We start from the raw sequence: 17,278 nt of genomic DNA, 5'->3' as shown, positions 1-17,278 counted from the left end.
TTCACTGAGTCATTTTAGCATCTGTGAACAAAATTCCCATTTTCTTTGAGTGTACCTGTCTGTGGTTACCAAAGATCCCATAGCACTTATCGTAAGAGTAGGGTGTCCTGGCTAAATTCCAAATCTGGCTCATACCATCTTTTGAACATCTTGGCCATGTTCTGTTATAATCTCTACCCAGCACAGGCAGAAGAGGACTGGCCACCCCTCATAGCCTGGTTCCTCTAGGTTTCTTCCCAGGTTCCGGCCATTCTAGGGAGTTTTCCTAGCCACCATGCATTGCATTTTCCTATACCTGCATTGCTTGCTGTTTGGAGTTTTAGGTTGTGTTTCTGTACAGCACTTTGTGACACCAGCTGATGTAAGAAGGGCTTTATAAATCAATTTGATTTATTGATTGATCATGGCCACCTTATTATATTTTTATTTATTTTTATTTTACCTTTATTTAACTAGGCAAGTCAGTTAAGAACAAATTCTTATTTTCAATGATGGCCTAGGAACAGTGGGTTAACTGCCTGTTCAGGGGTAGAATGACAGATTTGTACCTTGTCAGCTCGGGGGTTTGAACTTGCAACCTTCCGGTTACTAGTCCAACGCTCTAACCACTATGCTACCCTGCCGCCCAAAGTGATAATGGTCACTTATTAATCATTACCTCATATCAGTCTCATTCTGAACGTCGCAGACTTCTTGAATCTGCACAACCCGGGTCTTACGGATCATTCCATACTACACAATTGTCTCCCCTGTAGCTATTCCCAAGGTTGTTGATATTGTCGTGACGTGACTCTCATTAATGTGATGTAATTTATTGAATAATTACCTACTATGTTTAATTGTTACTAGATTAAATTAATAATGTAACAATTAACTCATTAGGATTTTGGGCACCACGGGAGAAGTTGTTTAACGAGTTACCATCTCCAGAATTAAACTCAAGAATATATATAGTGATAACGGTCACTTATTAATCATTACCTCGTATCAGTCTCATTCTGAACGTCGCAGACCTCTTGAATCTGCACAACCCGAGTCTTACTGATCATTCCGTACTACACAAATGTATTTGATTATTTATTTACTAGCAAACTAAATGATAACATAAGATAGACACACACACACGGTATAGGTTATTGATTAGAAACTAAATACGATGAAAACAGGTCCCCAGCGGACTAACACAATATGACACTTGTTACAAAAGATGGAGAGTTAAAGAGAGAGAGAGAAAGCGAGAGAGAAAGATAGACAACACTTGTACACATTTGGGAACTACGCTCACAGTAATCCTAATACCTTGCCCCGAACTGCCGCCCTTTTGGGAAAGAAGTAATGCATCTATTTTTGTGTTGATGGTCTTCGTCGTGTATCTCTGTTGGACCTAGGCCTTCGTGAAAGGGTTCGATTGGGCCTTCTCCTTCGGATGGGCCTTCTCCTTCATTCTCAGGTGTAAGGCTCTGATTGTCCACAAGAAGTCAAAATGTCCTTCTTAGTTGTCTGTGTTTACTTTCACTCGTTCTGGAAGAGCGGTCTTCTGAGGACAGCTAATCAGCTGTGTCAATGATCCCCAGAGCGGTGATGAGAGCAGTGTAGGTGACCATGATTTGAAGAGAATAACCAGATGGTCCTACTTAATTTTACTTTCTTAGATACAGTACTTAGAACAGCTACTCAACCGTAGCATTGATTGTTAGAGGCTCCTTTGTCTTCTTCAACCTTGTGTTAATTTTCAGGGTCGTGACCAATCTAGACCCAGCTGCAGTGGTCTAGTCTGGTATGTTAATTCTTAGCTCAATCTTTTATACCCTCGGCTATAAAGGAGCATTTCCGTCATACTGACACGCTGTCTGAGCTCCCTCGGGCGTGGCTAGTTACGAGGCAAGGTATCATCACTACTATGATCTTGTTAGATAACTAAAATCACAATCCTATCATCACAAAAATATTGTCTTCATCCTTGATATTTTCCCCATTCGGATTATGAAATATATTGTCCCAGTGTTCATTGATGGATGTGGAAGTTTTGGGGCAGCAAAACCTTCTGTAAAAAAGGGATAGTTACTTCCCAATACTGAGGAGGAAGGGGTGAGAATCCCCTCCTGCCTAATTTACGACCGAGTGTTAATGTGTCAAAACTGGCCCAACCCCCCATTTCCTTCTTTTGTGGGTAAGAGGGTTTGGTAGTTGTCAGCTATTTACCAAGCTGATGTGAGGCCTTTGATCCTCACCCATGAGAGTCATGACAATGTAAATAAGAATGTGTTTTCAGTCAACTTACCTGGTAAAATAAGGGTTAAAAAACAATGAATAAATAACTGCTGCCAAGGTAACAGAGTTACTTTGCAGAAAATGAATGAGATCAAAAAGTTGGATTCTATCCCCACCCTGAAGGAACACAGCCCCCATGGATACGCCATATCAAGTAAATTTGCTGTAAATCTAATCGTATCTATCAAGTTTGTTGCTAGAAATCAAGTTACCACTGTAGGTACATCATACACTCATTGGGATTTTGCCACAACCATAGCTCAGTAGAAAATGTCAATCAGCATCCGGATGTGACTGGGCCATGTACCCTCTGCCCCCACCTTCTTCCTCTCCCATCTGACCCCTCCCACTATTAGGTTCCTCCGCTCGCTGGCACGCTCTCTGCCCCTGTACATGACCCTGGCCTGGATCTACTCGGTGGCAATGATCGTGAAGGGCATCGTTATGGAGAAGGAGGCGCGTCTGAAGGAGACAGTAAGGATGATGGGGCTGAGGAGCTCCACCTACTGGCTGAGCTGGGCCGTGTCCAGCATGCTGCCGCTGGCTGTCAGTGCTCTCCTCCTCACCCTCATACTCAAGGTGATTCACCACTAATTCCAGACATTAATCAGTTCTTGGAGGGCTGTGGGCAACAACTGTGGGCTTAGGCTGTCAATGACTTGACGAGAGGAAAGTGATACTTGTATTGTAATAAGCAAGTAATAAGCCTGTAATAAACTATAATTAGAAGTAATACCAAACAGCAGACCTGGGCCTAGTGTTGTAACATTTTAGATACATTTGGATGAGTCTATCATCTTGCATACCACTGCTTGTAATAAAAAAAGTGGTGTAGCATTACTCCTAATGACAGTATTCAGTGGGTTTGGGTTTGTTCAATCAAAATGGTAGCGAGGAGGAGAGTTTAATCAAAGACTTGAGTTGCCCTGGAGCACAAACCTCCAAGACTGGGAAATTATTTCCTTGTAATGCTGATAAGCAGAGTTACGCCACTATAGGGGTTATATTACAAATAACCATAGACTAACAAATAAAGGCTCACTCCTACAGAAAAACACCAAAATGGCAGCTCCACCAATTGGATTGCTGTTGAGATCAGGCAGGGGTGTAAGCACTTGCATAGACAGATTTATGGATGCAAGGACTGACCATCCTTTTGTCGTGTCTTTGGCTATGCCGGATAATGCTAATCATGTAAATGTAATTAACTAGAGAGTCGGGGCACCACGAAATAATATTTATAGAGCTGTAATCTTCCGAATAAACTCTTAAAGACCTAGTAATATTTCACATCAATAGCAGTCAATATTAATCATCAGCTTAATTCAGTCTCATCTGAAAGTTGTAAATTCTTGGTTATCTTCACGAACCCTGGCTAACAAGTTGAATCAGCAATACAAAATTGGGTTTAATTATTTATTCACTAAATACCTAACTAATCACACAGAATTAGATGTACAAAAAATTAATTATACCTTGATTACAAATTACGTCATAAAGGAAAACGTCCCTAGCGGGCGGAACAGATATGACAGCTGGTTACACAAAAGAAAAGGGCTGGGTTTGAGTGAAAGAGCGGGAAGACTGAGGGACAAAGGTAGAAGCTGTGCTATCGTAAATACAGTATCTTATGCATTCTAAATTACCGCCCATTTGGAAAAGGAAAATGCAATAAATATTTACTCTGAGCTGCGCTTCGGTAGGTTGGTTTAGATGGAAGGCCGTGTTGCCAAACCGAGTCCTTTGTCCTTTGAAGAATGTCTCTGGTTGTCAATTGGATACGTTGTAGTAACGTCGTTGTGTGATAGACGGGATACTCTGTCTGTTCCTTCCTAACCCTCGTTTGCAGCTGCGGTTGCCAACTCAATGGCTAGGTATCCCTTCTGTAGTGAATAAGAGTTCAAAGTTCATACCATTCGCAACCAAAGCTCACGCTGAAGTTGGCTTCGTTCTGTAGTTATTATCTGAACCATTCTGACATCAGACCGTCGTCCTCACATCCTCGGAACAGGAGGTTATATTGTCGTCAAGGCTTTATATAGGAAGAGAGAGGAGGGCGTGTTTGAAAAGTTTTATAACCCATGTCCCTTCACAGGGGCGGGCCACTGATAGAGCTGATCCCTAACCTTATGAAAACCCAAATCTCTCATTTGGAAGCTAAAATTACATTTCATCTCCAATAATTTTATATTCAAACATTTAAATTGAACAACAATTCCATGTGAATCCGATAATTCTGATGTGTAGACTTTCCACTGTAGAGATTATTTCATCTTATCATTGATGAGAATGTCTCAGATGACAACCGAACTGACATCATATTCATTAAGTACCACCGTATATGTTCAATTGGTCGGATTACCCGAATATAGTTCATTTCCCCCCCACCTTCTGATGTTCCCAGAATATCTATGTTAACCAAGGGGTTTGCAAATGTAACATCAGTAAGGTAGAGAGAGGAAAAATGGGGGAAGAGGTATTTATGACTGTCATAAACCTACCCCCAGGCCAACGTCATGACACTTTACATCAACATGATGATAAATCATATTTTGAAGCTGTGTTAGAAGTACAATAAGTGATACATTTTTAGGAGTAGTCTTGATAAGACGCTATCAACACCTGGTGAGTAACTCTGCCTACAGCTTGTCAAATCATTAACAATGAGTCATTTTAATCAAAAGCTTTATTTCTGTGCCTCTTTGTGCTGTCTTCACAAATAATAAGTTAATCCCCACAATCAGTCGCAATCAATCTGCTTTTGTCTGTGAAGCTTGTTCATTGTAAGATAGCCTTCTCTTGCCCGAGCTGCTAGATGCAAGAAATGGTTATGCCTTGAACATCCATCGGCAATCAATACTCCCAAAGTGCTAACTTGGGTAGTTTAGCGGCTACCACTGGAATACATCCTTCCTTTCTTCCTTCCTTGAAGTAATCAAATATGTAAAATGTTTGTATTAGTGAAAGTAAAACCATGATAATGTAGGATTATTTTATAGGATATATTATTGTTTTCTAAATCATGGTTGTGTAGTTCAAAAAATATGGTGAATCAGTTGTTTTGAATTGTAATGGTAATTGATTATCTACCTAACAACTACTTTGCTTTATGCTGATTGGTCAGATGTTTGTTAATTGTTGGAACAGGAAGTAGTTTAGTTTACGCATGGCTGTAAATATGGTAAGTTTGTCATTAAACCTGCAAAATAGTCGTCTGTATATATCCATTGTTTATCCGTAGTCATCTATCCACTATGTAAAGAACCCTCAAACTACAATAGCTTTGCTTTCACCTATCACCCATCACTTGCAGATCTGTGATTAGCTAATGAAAACGAGGAAGGAAGATGTATTTCGAACAAGGTCACAGTGTTGTATCTTCCCCCTTCTTTCCCCTTTTATTATCACTTTCATCCCGACCCTTTCCCGGTGCAGTATGGGAAGGTGCTGCAGTACAGCGACCCCTCTGTGATCTTCGTTTTCATGCTGGTCTTCTGTGTGGCCACCATCATGGAGTGCTTCTTTATCAGCGTGTTCTTCTCCAAGGCCAACCTGGCGGCGGCGTGCGGGGGCCTCATCTACTTCGTCCTCTACCTTCCGCACCTCCTCTGCTATGCCTGGAGGGACGTCTTGGGGTTCCAGGTCAAAATCGCTGTGGTGAGTGGACCTATGGAACTACTCTTGTGTACTGTTACTTCCACCACAAGTCCATAATGGACAGCAGAGACCCAGTGGGTGTTTATTAGGGTTTGGATTTGGAACTGTATTGAAGACTAAGTAAGTGATTTTGTAATGGTGTTGAAGAGAGAGGAAGGTTATACTTTGACCAAGAGAGTTGTGGGGTTCTACCTGCAAACATATAGTCAACACCAGGCACATGGTAGACATGGTGTGCAGGCTTTTGTTCTCGCCAAGCTTAAATAGCACACCTGATGCAATAAACCAACTGATGATTTGATTAATTATGTTGTGAAAAAACAAAAGCTTGCACACCCTGTGGGTCTCTAGAACCAATGTTACTAAAACACACACACACAAGCATGCACAGACACAGTACAGATTTCCAACCACTGTGCGATCCCCATGATCTGAACTATAGATCCTTGCCCTGACACGCAAGTATCTTTTGGATTGTATCCCTACTGGTATACAGCAATCTTTACGTCATACCACAGATTCTCAATTGGATTGAGGTCTGGGCTTTGACTAGGCCATTCCAAGGCATTTAAATGTTTCCCTTTAAACCACTCAAGTGTTGCTTTAGCAGTATGCTTAGGCTCATTGTCCTGCTGGAAGGCGAACCTCCGTCCCTGTCTCAAAACAAGACTGAAACAGGTTTCCCTCAAGAATTTCCCTGTATTTAGCGCCATCCATCATTCAGACTAAAATTTAACTTTTTGGTCATCAAGGAAAACACTATGTCTGGCGCAAACCCATCCACACTTAAATTCTGACCAGTTTCCCACAGCATGATGCTGTCACCACTATGCTTCACTGTGGGGAAGGTGTTCTCGGGGTGATGAGAGGTGTTGGGTTTGCGCCAGACATAGTGTTTTCATTGATGGCAAAAAAGCTACATTTTAGTCTCATCTGACCAGAGTACCTTCTTCCATATGTTTGGGGAGTCTCCCACATGCCTTTTGGCGAACACGTGTTTGCTTATTTTTTCCTTTAAGCAATGGCTTTTTTTCTGGACACTCTTCCGTAAAGCCCAGCTCTGTGGAGTGCACGACTTAAAGTGGTCCTATGGACAGATACTCCAATCTCCGCTGTGGAGCTTTTCAGCTCCTTCAGTGTTATCTTTGGTCTCTTTGTTGCCTCTCTGATTAATGCCCTCCTTGCCTGGTTCGTAAGTTTTGGTCGGCGAACCCTCTCTTGGCAGGTTTGTTGTGGGGCCATATTCTTTCCATTTTTTAATAATCGATTTAATGGTGCTCTGTAGGATGTTCAAAGTTTCTGATATTTCTTTATAACCCGACCCTGATCTGTACTTCTCCACAACTTTGTCCCTGACCTGTTTGGAGCTCTCCTTGGTCTTCATGGTACCGCTTGCTTGGTGGTGCCCCTTGCTTAGATTGCACACAGGCACTTAGATTGCACACAGGTAGACTTTATATAACTACTTATTGTCTTCTGAAGGTAATTGGTTCCACCAAATCTTATTTAGGGGCTTCATAGCAAAGGGGGTGAATACATATGCACGCACCACTTTTCTGTTTTTTTATTTCACTGAATACTTTTACAAGGCACTGTAATACCCATAAAATCTAGCTGGCAAACAGGGAAATGGTTCCAATCGTGTTTTAAATTTACCCATAGGGGATTTGAGAAACACTTAAAATGAGGGCTGCATTTTGTGTATGCTTACCCTGGCATGACGTTTTGATAACCGTGTAAATCTCTCTAGGACAAGGTGACTTTTAGCAATATATTCACCTGTATTTACCCCGGCAAAATTAAATGCTAATTATGCCATGATGATATTGACGAGATTGCTGAATTTAGGCAAAGGTAATAATCTCTGGATTAACTATCTAATATTAGCTAAATGTAGTAATTAATAAATTGGCAAGATTTCTTTAAATAGACAATTCTGTGAACTGTCTTGTGCAAGTTTTTTAAATTGACACAATACCTGTTAGCAAAGGTGTCAGCTAGAGATGACGTGCAGGAGCTTGCAGGGATTTGTAGCCTTGCATGATGTCTACTTTGATTCCAATAAACCTTTTTGAATCTGAGAGTAAATTGAGCCAAATATATTGATAAAAGTCACTTTTTGCGACAGATTTACACGGTTATCAAAACGTCACGCCAGGGTAAGCTTACACAAAACAGACCTTATTTTAAGTGTTTATAAAATCCCCTATTGGAAAATGAATGGTGGAAAAATGATTGGAACTTTTTCCCTGTTTGACCGCTAGGTTTTATGGGTATATGACACCTCCACTGTGGTGCTCTATTAATGATATTCCTATGTGCCTTGTAACCATTCTTCTCTCAACCTTTTAACTCTGCCAATGTATCACCAGAACTATGTTGTTAACTTCAATAACCCCCTGTTGTTATTGTATTTGCCATTTGATCCAATTATTTATTGATCTCTCCCAACTTTCCCCATTAAGTTTGCGTGTTTTGGGGTGTAGCCCATTGCCCTTAGCCCTTACTGTATACAAAATCAATTTGCGATACTTTTTTCTGTGATCTGAAAGTTGGAGATTTCCTCTGACAACAATAATAATAATAATAACATTGAGTCATGTTGTTTCATTTCCTATATGGTGCAGTTATTGAGCTTTTAAGGTTTAGTTCACACGGTGATATTACTTTTCATTTTCTGACTGCTCTCTGCCAGAAGTAGGGGAGACCGGGGTTGGTTGTTACACGTTTTACTCTTGTGTGTTATTTCTCAGCACCAGTATATCTCACAAGACTCCTTTCAACGTTAATAGAAAGACCAAGGTCTTGGGTTGAAATAGGGACCCTTTTTATCGTCATATCTTCTTCCACTCTGTGCTCCTGTGACAACCAGCCCCATCACAGGGTTGATTGTGTCACACAGTATGGGGTTGGTTGTCACAATGTTTGCTGGCAGCTTATTCCTTTTGTAACAGGACATTAAGCAATATAGCACACAGTCTTAGAAAATGGCGTTTCTTTGATCGAACAATGTCTAAACTTTAGCATTTAATGCGTGTGTATGCATGTGTTTGCACATTCATATGTACACGTGTGGGTGTGGGACAGAAACATGTGTGTGAGAGAGGGAGGCATCAAACCCACATAGCACAGATACCACTGCCCATTGGATATATACAGTACATGATGCGGTTTAGACTTTGGACCGACGTCTCCACACTACATATTCCCAACACACTACATATTCCCAAAGGAGTTTGTGTTTACTGGGAAGGGAGGTCTCTATAGCAACAACAGCACAAAAGAGCTTGGGATTTATTGTATTCTGGCTCTGATCAATGTGGTTATAATGGAGTTGATAGTGACAACCAACCCCACATTCCATGTGATAACCATCCCCAACCAACCCCCAATGCTAATTGCCTCCCAATTTTACTTACAAATCAGAAATAGGTTTGGGATGCAGCTCCCCATTTCCTCTATTCAACAAACTACATTTTTCATGTACACTCCCATAATTCAAACATTTAAATAAAGAAAACACATTCCCCTCACCTCAATGTTTTGCATTGCTGACATGAATTGACCAGGTGGATGAGTCATTTTCAAAGAATTCACAAATTTTAATCTTAAAATTATTACACAGCACCCTCTAGATTGGGAGTGATAAGCAGAGGTGGGACCAAGTCACTATTATTTGAGTCACAAGCAAGTCTCAAGTCACAAAAGTCCAAGTCCCAAGTAGAATGGGTTGAGTCCAGTGGTGTAAGCAGGAATATGTTTATGGCATGGCCAGCAAAAATGTATACCTACACATAATAAACTAGAGGCTTATAATTAATTGACTATGAGACTGGAACATAATGTGCTGATATAATAGTAATAATGACAATAGGCTTGGCAACCTCTCACTGATAGTAGGCTAGCCTAGGCGACCAGGAGATAGTAGGCTAGGATAGGATAGACTCAGTGACCAGGAGATAGTAGGCTATGCTAGGCTAGACAGCCACAAATGTAACCATTTAACACTAGAAGAGCCGAGAGCGTCATGTTGACACAAAACAAATGTATTTTTTTGAATGACTTTGCCATTTTTTAAGTTATAAAGTTAGTCTAAAGACAAGATTAAATTGACAATAGTCTGAAGGGAGAGAATATGATCAATTGTTACATTGTATATGAAGAACAGCAGATGCTGGAATTGATACAGAGGCAGGGATACGAAACTCAGTGACAAAAAGTGACTTTTGCAAATTCTCCTCCAGAGCCACCAGAGGGTGATCTGTTTTGAGATCTATATAGTATCAGAAATAGCAGATTATGTAGTTTCCAAATCACGTACAGTGCCTTGCAAAAGTATTCACCCCATCTGTGTTTTTCCTATTTTGTTGAATTACAACCTGTAATTTAAATGTATTTTTATTTGGATTTCATGTAATGGACATACACAAAATAGTCTAAATTGGTGAAGTGAAATGAAAGAAATTACTTGTTTCAAAATAATTTAAACGGAAAAGTGGTGCGAGCATATGTATTCACCTCCTTTGCTATGAAGCCCCTAAATAAGATCTAGTGCAACCAATTACCTTCAGAAGTCACATAATTAATTAAAGTCCACCTGTGTGCAATCTAAGTGTCACATGATCTGTCACATGATCTCAGTATATATACACACCTGTTCTGAAAGGCCCTAGAGTCTGCAACACCATAAAGCAAGGGGCACCACCAAGCAAGCTGCACCATGAAGAGCAAGGAGCTCTCCAAACAGGTCAGGGACAAAGTTGTGGAGAAGTACAGATCAGGTTTGGGTTGTAAAAAGTATCAGAAACTTTGAACATCCCACGGAGCACCAATAAATCCAGTATTAAAAAATGGAAAGAATATGGAGACCGAGCACCGCCCACCAAAACTCATGGATCAGGAAAGGAGGGCATTAATCAGAGGCCTTTACAGAAGAGTGGCCAGAAAAAAAGCCATTGCTTAAAGAAAAAAATAAGCAAACACGTTTGGTGTTCACCTAAAGGCATGTGGGAGACTACCCAAACATATGGAAGAAGGTAATCTGGTCAGATGAGACAAAAATGTAGCATTTTGGCCATCAAGAAAAACACTATGTCTGGCACAAACCCAACACTTCTCATCACCCAGAGCACATCATCCCCAAAGTGAACCATGGTGGTGGCAGCATCATGCTGTGGGGATGTTTTTCATCAGCAGGGACTGGAAAACTGGTCAGAATTTAAGGAATGATGGATGGCGCTAAATACAGGGAAATTCTTGAGGGAAACCTATTTCAGTCTTCCAGAGATTTGAGACTGGGACGGAGGTTCACCTTCCAGCAGGACAATGACTCTAAGCACACCGCTAAAGCAACACTCGAGTGGTTTAAGGGGAAACATTTAAATGTCTTGGAATGGCCTAGTCTAAGCCCAGACCTCAATCCAATTGAGAATCTGTGGTATGACTTAAAGATTGCTGTACACCAGCAGGAACCCATCCAACTTGAAGGAGCTGGAGGAGTTTTGCCTTGAAGAATGGGTAAACATCCCAGTGGGTAGATGTGCCACGCTTATAAGGGCATAGCCCAGGAGACTTGGAGCTGTAATTGCTGCAAAAGGAGGCTCTAGAAAGTATTGACTTTGGGGGGTGAATAGTTATGCACGCTCAAGTTTTCTGTTTTTTTGTCTTATTTCGTGTTTGTTTCACAATTAAACATATTTTGAATTTAGTAGGCATGTTGTGTAAATCAAATGATACAACCCTCCCAAAAAATCTATTTTAATTCCAGGTTGTAAGGCAACAAAATAGGAAAAATGCCAAGGGGTGAATACTTTTGCAAGGCACTGTATCCTTGCCAAACAACTCTTAAAAATGATCCCTTGAGCTGTATTTCTTTTTTGGGGGGCAGAATTACTGCTATTATATGTGCTTCCCGCATGAACTCGCAGCATTCAAAGCACAGTTATATATTTAAACAAAATATATCCCATTCTGTTCTTTTGAAATACCTTTTCTTAATATATTTATTAAGGAATAAACATATTCCTTAAAGGGGAATTTCACACATGTTTTCATCGTGTCTGAAGAATTTCTAGGTCAGTGAAATGTTTCACACGTACTGTAATTGCCCAGGAGCGAGGCAGGTCTGGGCTTTGGCTGCTGAATGATACACCCTATGACGGCTTCCGGTCTATTGATGGAGGGGGCGAGATCTGAAAATAAATGTAGTGCTGCTTTGTTGCATTTTCCAAAGGCTCGATGTGATACTCATCTCACTATACATTTTTGTGCGTTTAGATATAGTTGTCCTTGTTTGATAGAGCCATTGGATGTCTTCAGCGATGTTCCTATCAGCGGATTCATTGCTAAATATACAAGTTGACACATTTTTCCAGTCTCTGAAAGACTACAACTCCGGGGTGGTGCGAACTCTGGCCGTGTTCCTCCCTCAAGGCAAACATTTTTGAAAGGGAGGCGGATACTAAAAACATAATCCTTTGGGAAAAACTGAAAGAACTGCCCAGACCAGAATGGCGTGATTTTTTTATTTTTTACCTTTATTTTACTAGGCAAGTCAGTTAAGAACAAATTCTTATTTTCAATGACAGCCTAGGAACAGTGGGTTAACTGCCTGTTCAAGGGCAGAACGACAGATTTTGTACCTTGTCAGCTCGGGGATTTGAACTTGCAACCTTTCGGTTACTAGTCCAATGCTCTAACCACTAGGCTACACTGCCGCTCCATCCAAAGATGGAGCATTTTTTTTTGCTACATGGTGACATTCAACCATATATTATTCAACTGGAATATAGCGAAGAGGATTCTAAACAAAGAGTTGGATTTAGCTAGAAACTCAGCTACAGCACCAAGATGGCATATGACAAATATGGTGGCTAGCTAAGTTCGTTATTTTTCCTGCAAGCCACCTAGCTAGCTACCTAACACTGATTATACTACAGTGTTACAGTAGGGGGAAATCTAATTATTTTTCTGTTTGCTAACTTAGGTAGTTAGGTAGGTAGGTAGCTAAGTTAGCTAAACAATTACAGGTAGCCATATCTATGACTAAAAATAGAAGAGGTTTTACAATCGGAGATCAATTGTATCTCGATTGTAAAATCTCTTCTCTTTTTATTTATTATCCCCTTTTCATGGTATCCAATTGGTAGTTACAGTCCTGTCCCATTGCTGCAACTCCCGTACAGACTCGCGAGAGGCGAAGGTTGACAGGTTGATATGTCCTCGTAAACATAACCCAGCCAAGCTGCACTGCTTCTTGACACAACGCTTGCTTCACCCAGATGCCAGCTGCACCAATGTGTTGGAGGAAACATAGTACACCTGGCGACCGTGTCAGCGTGCACTGTGCCCGGCCCGCCACAGGAGTCACAAGTGCGTGATGGGACAGGAACATCCCTGCCGGCCAAACCCTCCCCTAACCCAGACGACACTGGGCAAATTGTGTGCCGCCCCATAGGCCTCCCGGCCCATGTGGCACACGGCCTCTAGTGGACATCCATAGCCCATCCAACTACCTCATCAACATATTGTTATTATTATTATTTTTGCTCCTTTGCACCCCAGTATCGTTACTTGCACACTCATCTTCTGCACATCTATCACCCCAGTGTTTAATTTGCCATACTGTAATAATTTCGCTACTATGGCCTATATATTGTCTCACCCCCCATATCCTACCTCATTTGCACACACTGTATATAGATTTTCTCTATTGTATTATTGACAGTATGTTCCATGTGTAACTCTGTGTTGTTGTTTGTGTCGCACTGCTTTGCTTTATCTTGGCCAAGTCACAGTTGTAAATGAGAATTTGTTCTCAACTAGCCTACCTGGTTAAATAAAGGCGATGCAGTGCCTTAGATCACTGCACCACTCGGGAGGCCCTACCTCTTCTCCTTTTAGTCGTAGATATGGCTACTAAACAGCAAGCTGTAATGTTACAACCAGCCACCTAAAGCTAGGTTTACCAGCAAATGTTAGCACATGACTGGAATTGGCTAGCTAGTTAGCCTGGCACATGCTAAATTGTTATGTAACTTTTTGGCAAAAGTGTAACAACAGCAAATGTAAATACTTCTACTAGCTTGCTATGTAACACAATTGAATAAGGTTGACATTGGTTATGATTTTGACTGTGGATGCATTTCAAGTTTTTATTATTGGCCATCCAGCATGTTAGCTGCTAGGTAAGTTTACTAACTAACAATGAGGAGAAACAAGAATACAACAATTTAACTGTTATAAATCTCTAAAACTGCCTCCCGAGTAGCGCTGTGTTCTAAGGCACTGCATCGCCGTGCTTGAGGCGTCACATGTCATAGCCGGCCGTGACAGGGACACCAATTTAGTGGTTTTTCTTTCGTACATATAGCCTACAAATCAAATCAAATTGTATTTGTCACATGCATTGAATGCAACGCGTGTAGACCTTAGAGTGAAATGCTTACTTACAAGCCCTTAACCAACAGTTCAAGAATGCAGTAAAATAAATATTTACTGAATAAACGAAAGTTAAAAAAATGTATATATCAAAAAAGTAACACAAGAAAATTACATAATAAGAATGAGGCTATATACAGGGGACACCAGTACCAAGTCAATGTGCGGGGGTACAGGTTAGTCGAGATAATTGGTAAAGTGACTATGCATAGATAATAAACAGCGAGTAGCAGCAGTGTAAAAACAAAGCAGGATGGCGGTCAATGTAAATAGTTTGAGAGGCCATTTGATTAATTGTTCAGCAATCATATGGCTTGGGGGTAGAAGCTGTTAAGGAGCCTTTTGGTCCTAGATTTGGCACTCCGGTACCGATTGCTGTGAGGTAGCAGAGAGAACAATCTATGATTTGGGTGACTGGAGTCTTTGACAATTTTTTGGGCCTTCCTCTAACACCGCCTAGTATATAGGTCCTGGATGTCAGGAAGCTTGTCCCCAGTGATGTATTGGGTGTACGCATTACCCTCTGTAGCGCCTTTATGGACAGATGCCGAGCAGTTGCCATACCATACCACTCGCTCCACTTCAGCCCCTACAATGTTAATGGGGGCCTGTTCGGCCCTCCTTTTCCTATAGTCCACGAGCTCCTTTGTCTTGCTCACATTGAGCGAGAGGCTGTTGTCCTGGCACTACACTGCCAGGTCTCTGACCTCCTCCCTATAGACTGTCTCATCGTTGTTGGTGATCAGGCCTACCACTGTCGTCAGCCAACTTAATGATGGTGTTGGAGTCATGCTTGGCCACGCAGTCGTGGGTGAACAGGGAGTACAGGAGGGGACTAAGCACGCACCCATGAGGGGCCCCAGTGTTGAGGATCAGTGTGGCAGATGTGTTCTTGCCTACCCTTACCACCTGGGGGTGGCCCATCAGGAAGTCCAGGATCCAGTTGCAGAGGGAGATGCCCAGTCCCAGGGTCCTTAGCTTTGTGATGAGCTTTGTGGGCACTATGGTGTTGAATGCTGAGCTGTTGTCAATAAACAGTATTTTCACATAGATGTTCCTTTTGTTCAGGAGGGAAAGGGCCGTGTGGAGTGTGATTGCGTCATCTGTGGATCTGCTGGGGCGGTATGCGAATTGGAGTGGGTCTAGGGTATCCGGGAGGATGCTATTGATGTGAGCCATGACCAGCCTTTCAAAGCACTTCATGGCTACCGACGTGAGTGCTATGGGGCAGTAATCATTTAGGGAGGTTACCTTTGCTTTCCTGGGCACAAGGACTATGGTGATCTGTTTGAAACATGTGGTTATTACAGACTCGGTCAGGGAGAGGTTAAAAATGTCATTGAAGACACTTGCCAGTTGGTCCACGCATGCTTTGAGTACGCATCCTGGTAATATGTCTGGCCCCGCGGCTTTGTGAATGTTGACTTGTTTAAAGGTCTTGCTCACATCGGCTATGGCGAGCATGATCAGACGGTCGTCTGGAACAGCTGGTGCTCTCATGCATGTTTCAGTGTTGCTTTCCTCGAAGCGCTTATAGAAGTCATTTAGCTCGTCTGGTAGGCTTGTGTCACTGGGCAGCCCGTGGCTGAGCTTCCCTTTGTAGCCCTTAATAGTTTGCACATGCTCCTGCTCCTTGAAAGTGGCAGCTCTTCCTTTTAGCTCAGTGTGGATGTTGCCTGTAATCCATGACTTCTGGTTAGGGTATCTACATACGGTCACTGTGGGGACTACACCATCGATGCACTTACTGATGAAGCCGGTGACTGATATCAAGTCCAATCTCAAGTCTGGAGTTAGACTCAAGTCCAAGACATGTGACTCATGTCCACACCACTGGTAATAAGCACTGTTACAACAAACCCCAGTCACCCCTACAAGCACTCACTCATACTGTGTAACTCAAGTCTTTATAATGCACATACTTGAGAAAGAGGATAACTGAGACCGAATAAACCCATGGGGAAGTTTTGTAATGAAAAGATAAATAGCATATACATGCTCAACTTTTATTGTAGCCTTTCTGAGTGACCTTTCTGCTCTGTGTAGGATCATTTGTCATGGAGCTGTCTGTTCTGCAGAGACAAAGACACAGCCGTTTGTAATCTTCATTGCCGCAGAGACACATCTTTCGAGACTTTAAAGTAGAACCGTGATTCCTTGTTTCTGAAAATTGAAATATTTAGCCGCGGCCTCAAAACATAGCCTACTCTGGCACCTGACAATGTTCTGTGTTTATCTTTTCACGCCGGTATACTCTATTTCCTTTAAACCCATTCAAACAAGTAATGCCAACTCAACGACACTGATCTTCTCTCTGAAAAGTGTTTTCAGGGTTGGGACAGTGCGTGATGGGACAGGAACATCCCTGCCGGCCAAACCCTCCCCTAACCCAGACGACACTGGGCAAATTGTGTGCCGCCCCATAGGCCTCCCGGCCCATGTGGCACACGGCCTCTAGTGGACATCCATAGCCCATCCAACTACCTCATCAACATATTGTTATTATTATTATTTTTGCTCCTTTGCACCCCAGTATCGTTACTTGCACACTCATCTTCTGCACATCTATCACCCCAGTGTTTAATTTGCCATACTGTAATAATTTCGCTACTATGGCCTATATATTGTCTCACCCCCCATATCCTACCTCATTTGCACACACTGTATATAGATTTTCTCTATTGTATTATTGACAGTATGTTCCATGTGTAACTCTGTGTTGTTGTTTGTGTCGCACTGCTTTGCTTTATCTTGGCCAAGTCACAGTTGTAAATGAGAATTTGTTCTCAACTAGCCTACCTGGTTAAATAAAGGCGATGCAGTGCCTTAGATCACTGCACCACTCGGGAGGCCCTACCTCTTCTCCTTTTAGTCGTAGATATGGCTACTAAACAGCAAGCTGTAATGTTAC

General features: G+C 41.8%; 1 protein-coding gene across 2 annotated transcripts in view; it reads left to right on the top strand.

Annotated features, from left to right (window-relative positions):
* Positions 1 to 17,278, top strand: part of LOC109896499 (phospholipid-transporting ATPase ABCA1-like) — a 296,174-nt gene that overhangs the window by 86,070 nt on the left and 192,826 nt on the right. For both annotated transcript variants that reach the window (XM_031832341.1, XM_031832340.1), the window contains exons 15-16: positions 2,628 to 2,850; positions 5,707 to 5,928. In XM_031832341.1, coding sequence (XP_031688201.1) covers positions 2,628 to 2,850; positions 5,707 to 5,928 — 445 coding nt within the window. The remainder of the gene's footprint in view (positions 1 to 2,627; positions 2,851 to 5,706; positions 5,929 to 17,278) is intronic.

Source organism: Oncorhynchus kisutch, linkage group LG9 (genome assembly GCF_002021735.2).
Source record: "Oncorhynchus kisutch isolate 150728-3 linkage group LG9, Okis_V2, whole genome shotgun sequence".
NCBI lineage: Eukaryota > Metazoa > Chordata > Actinopteri > Salmoniformes > Salmonidae > Oncorhynchus > Oncorhynchus kisutch.
Note: the sequence above shows the minus strand (reverse complement) of the source record. Positions and strands in the feature narration are given on the sequence as shown.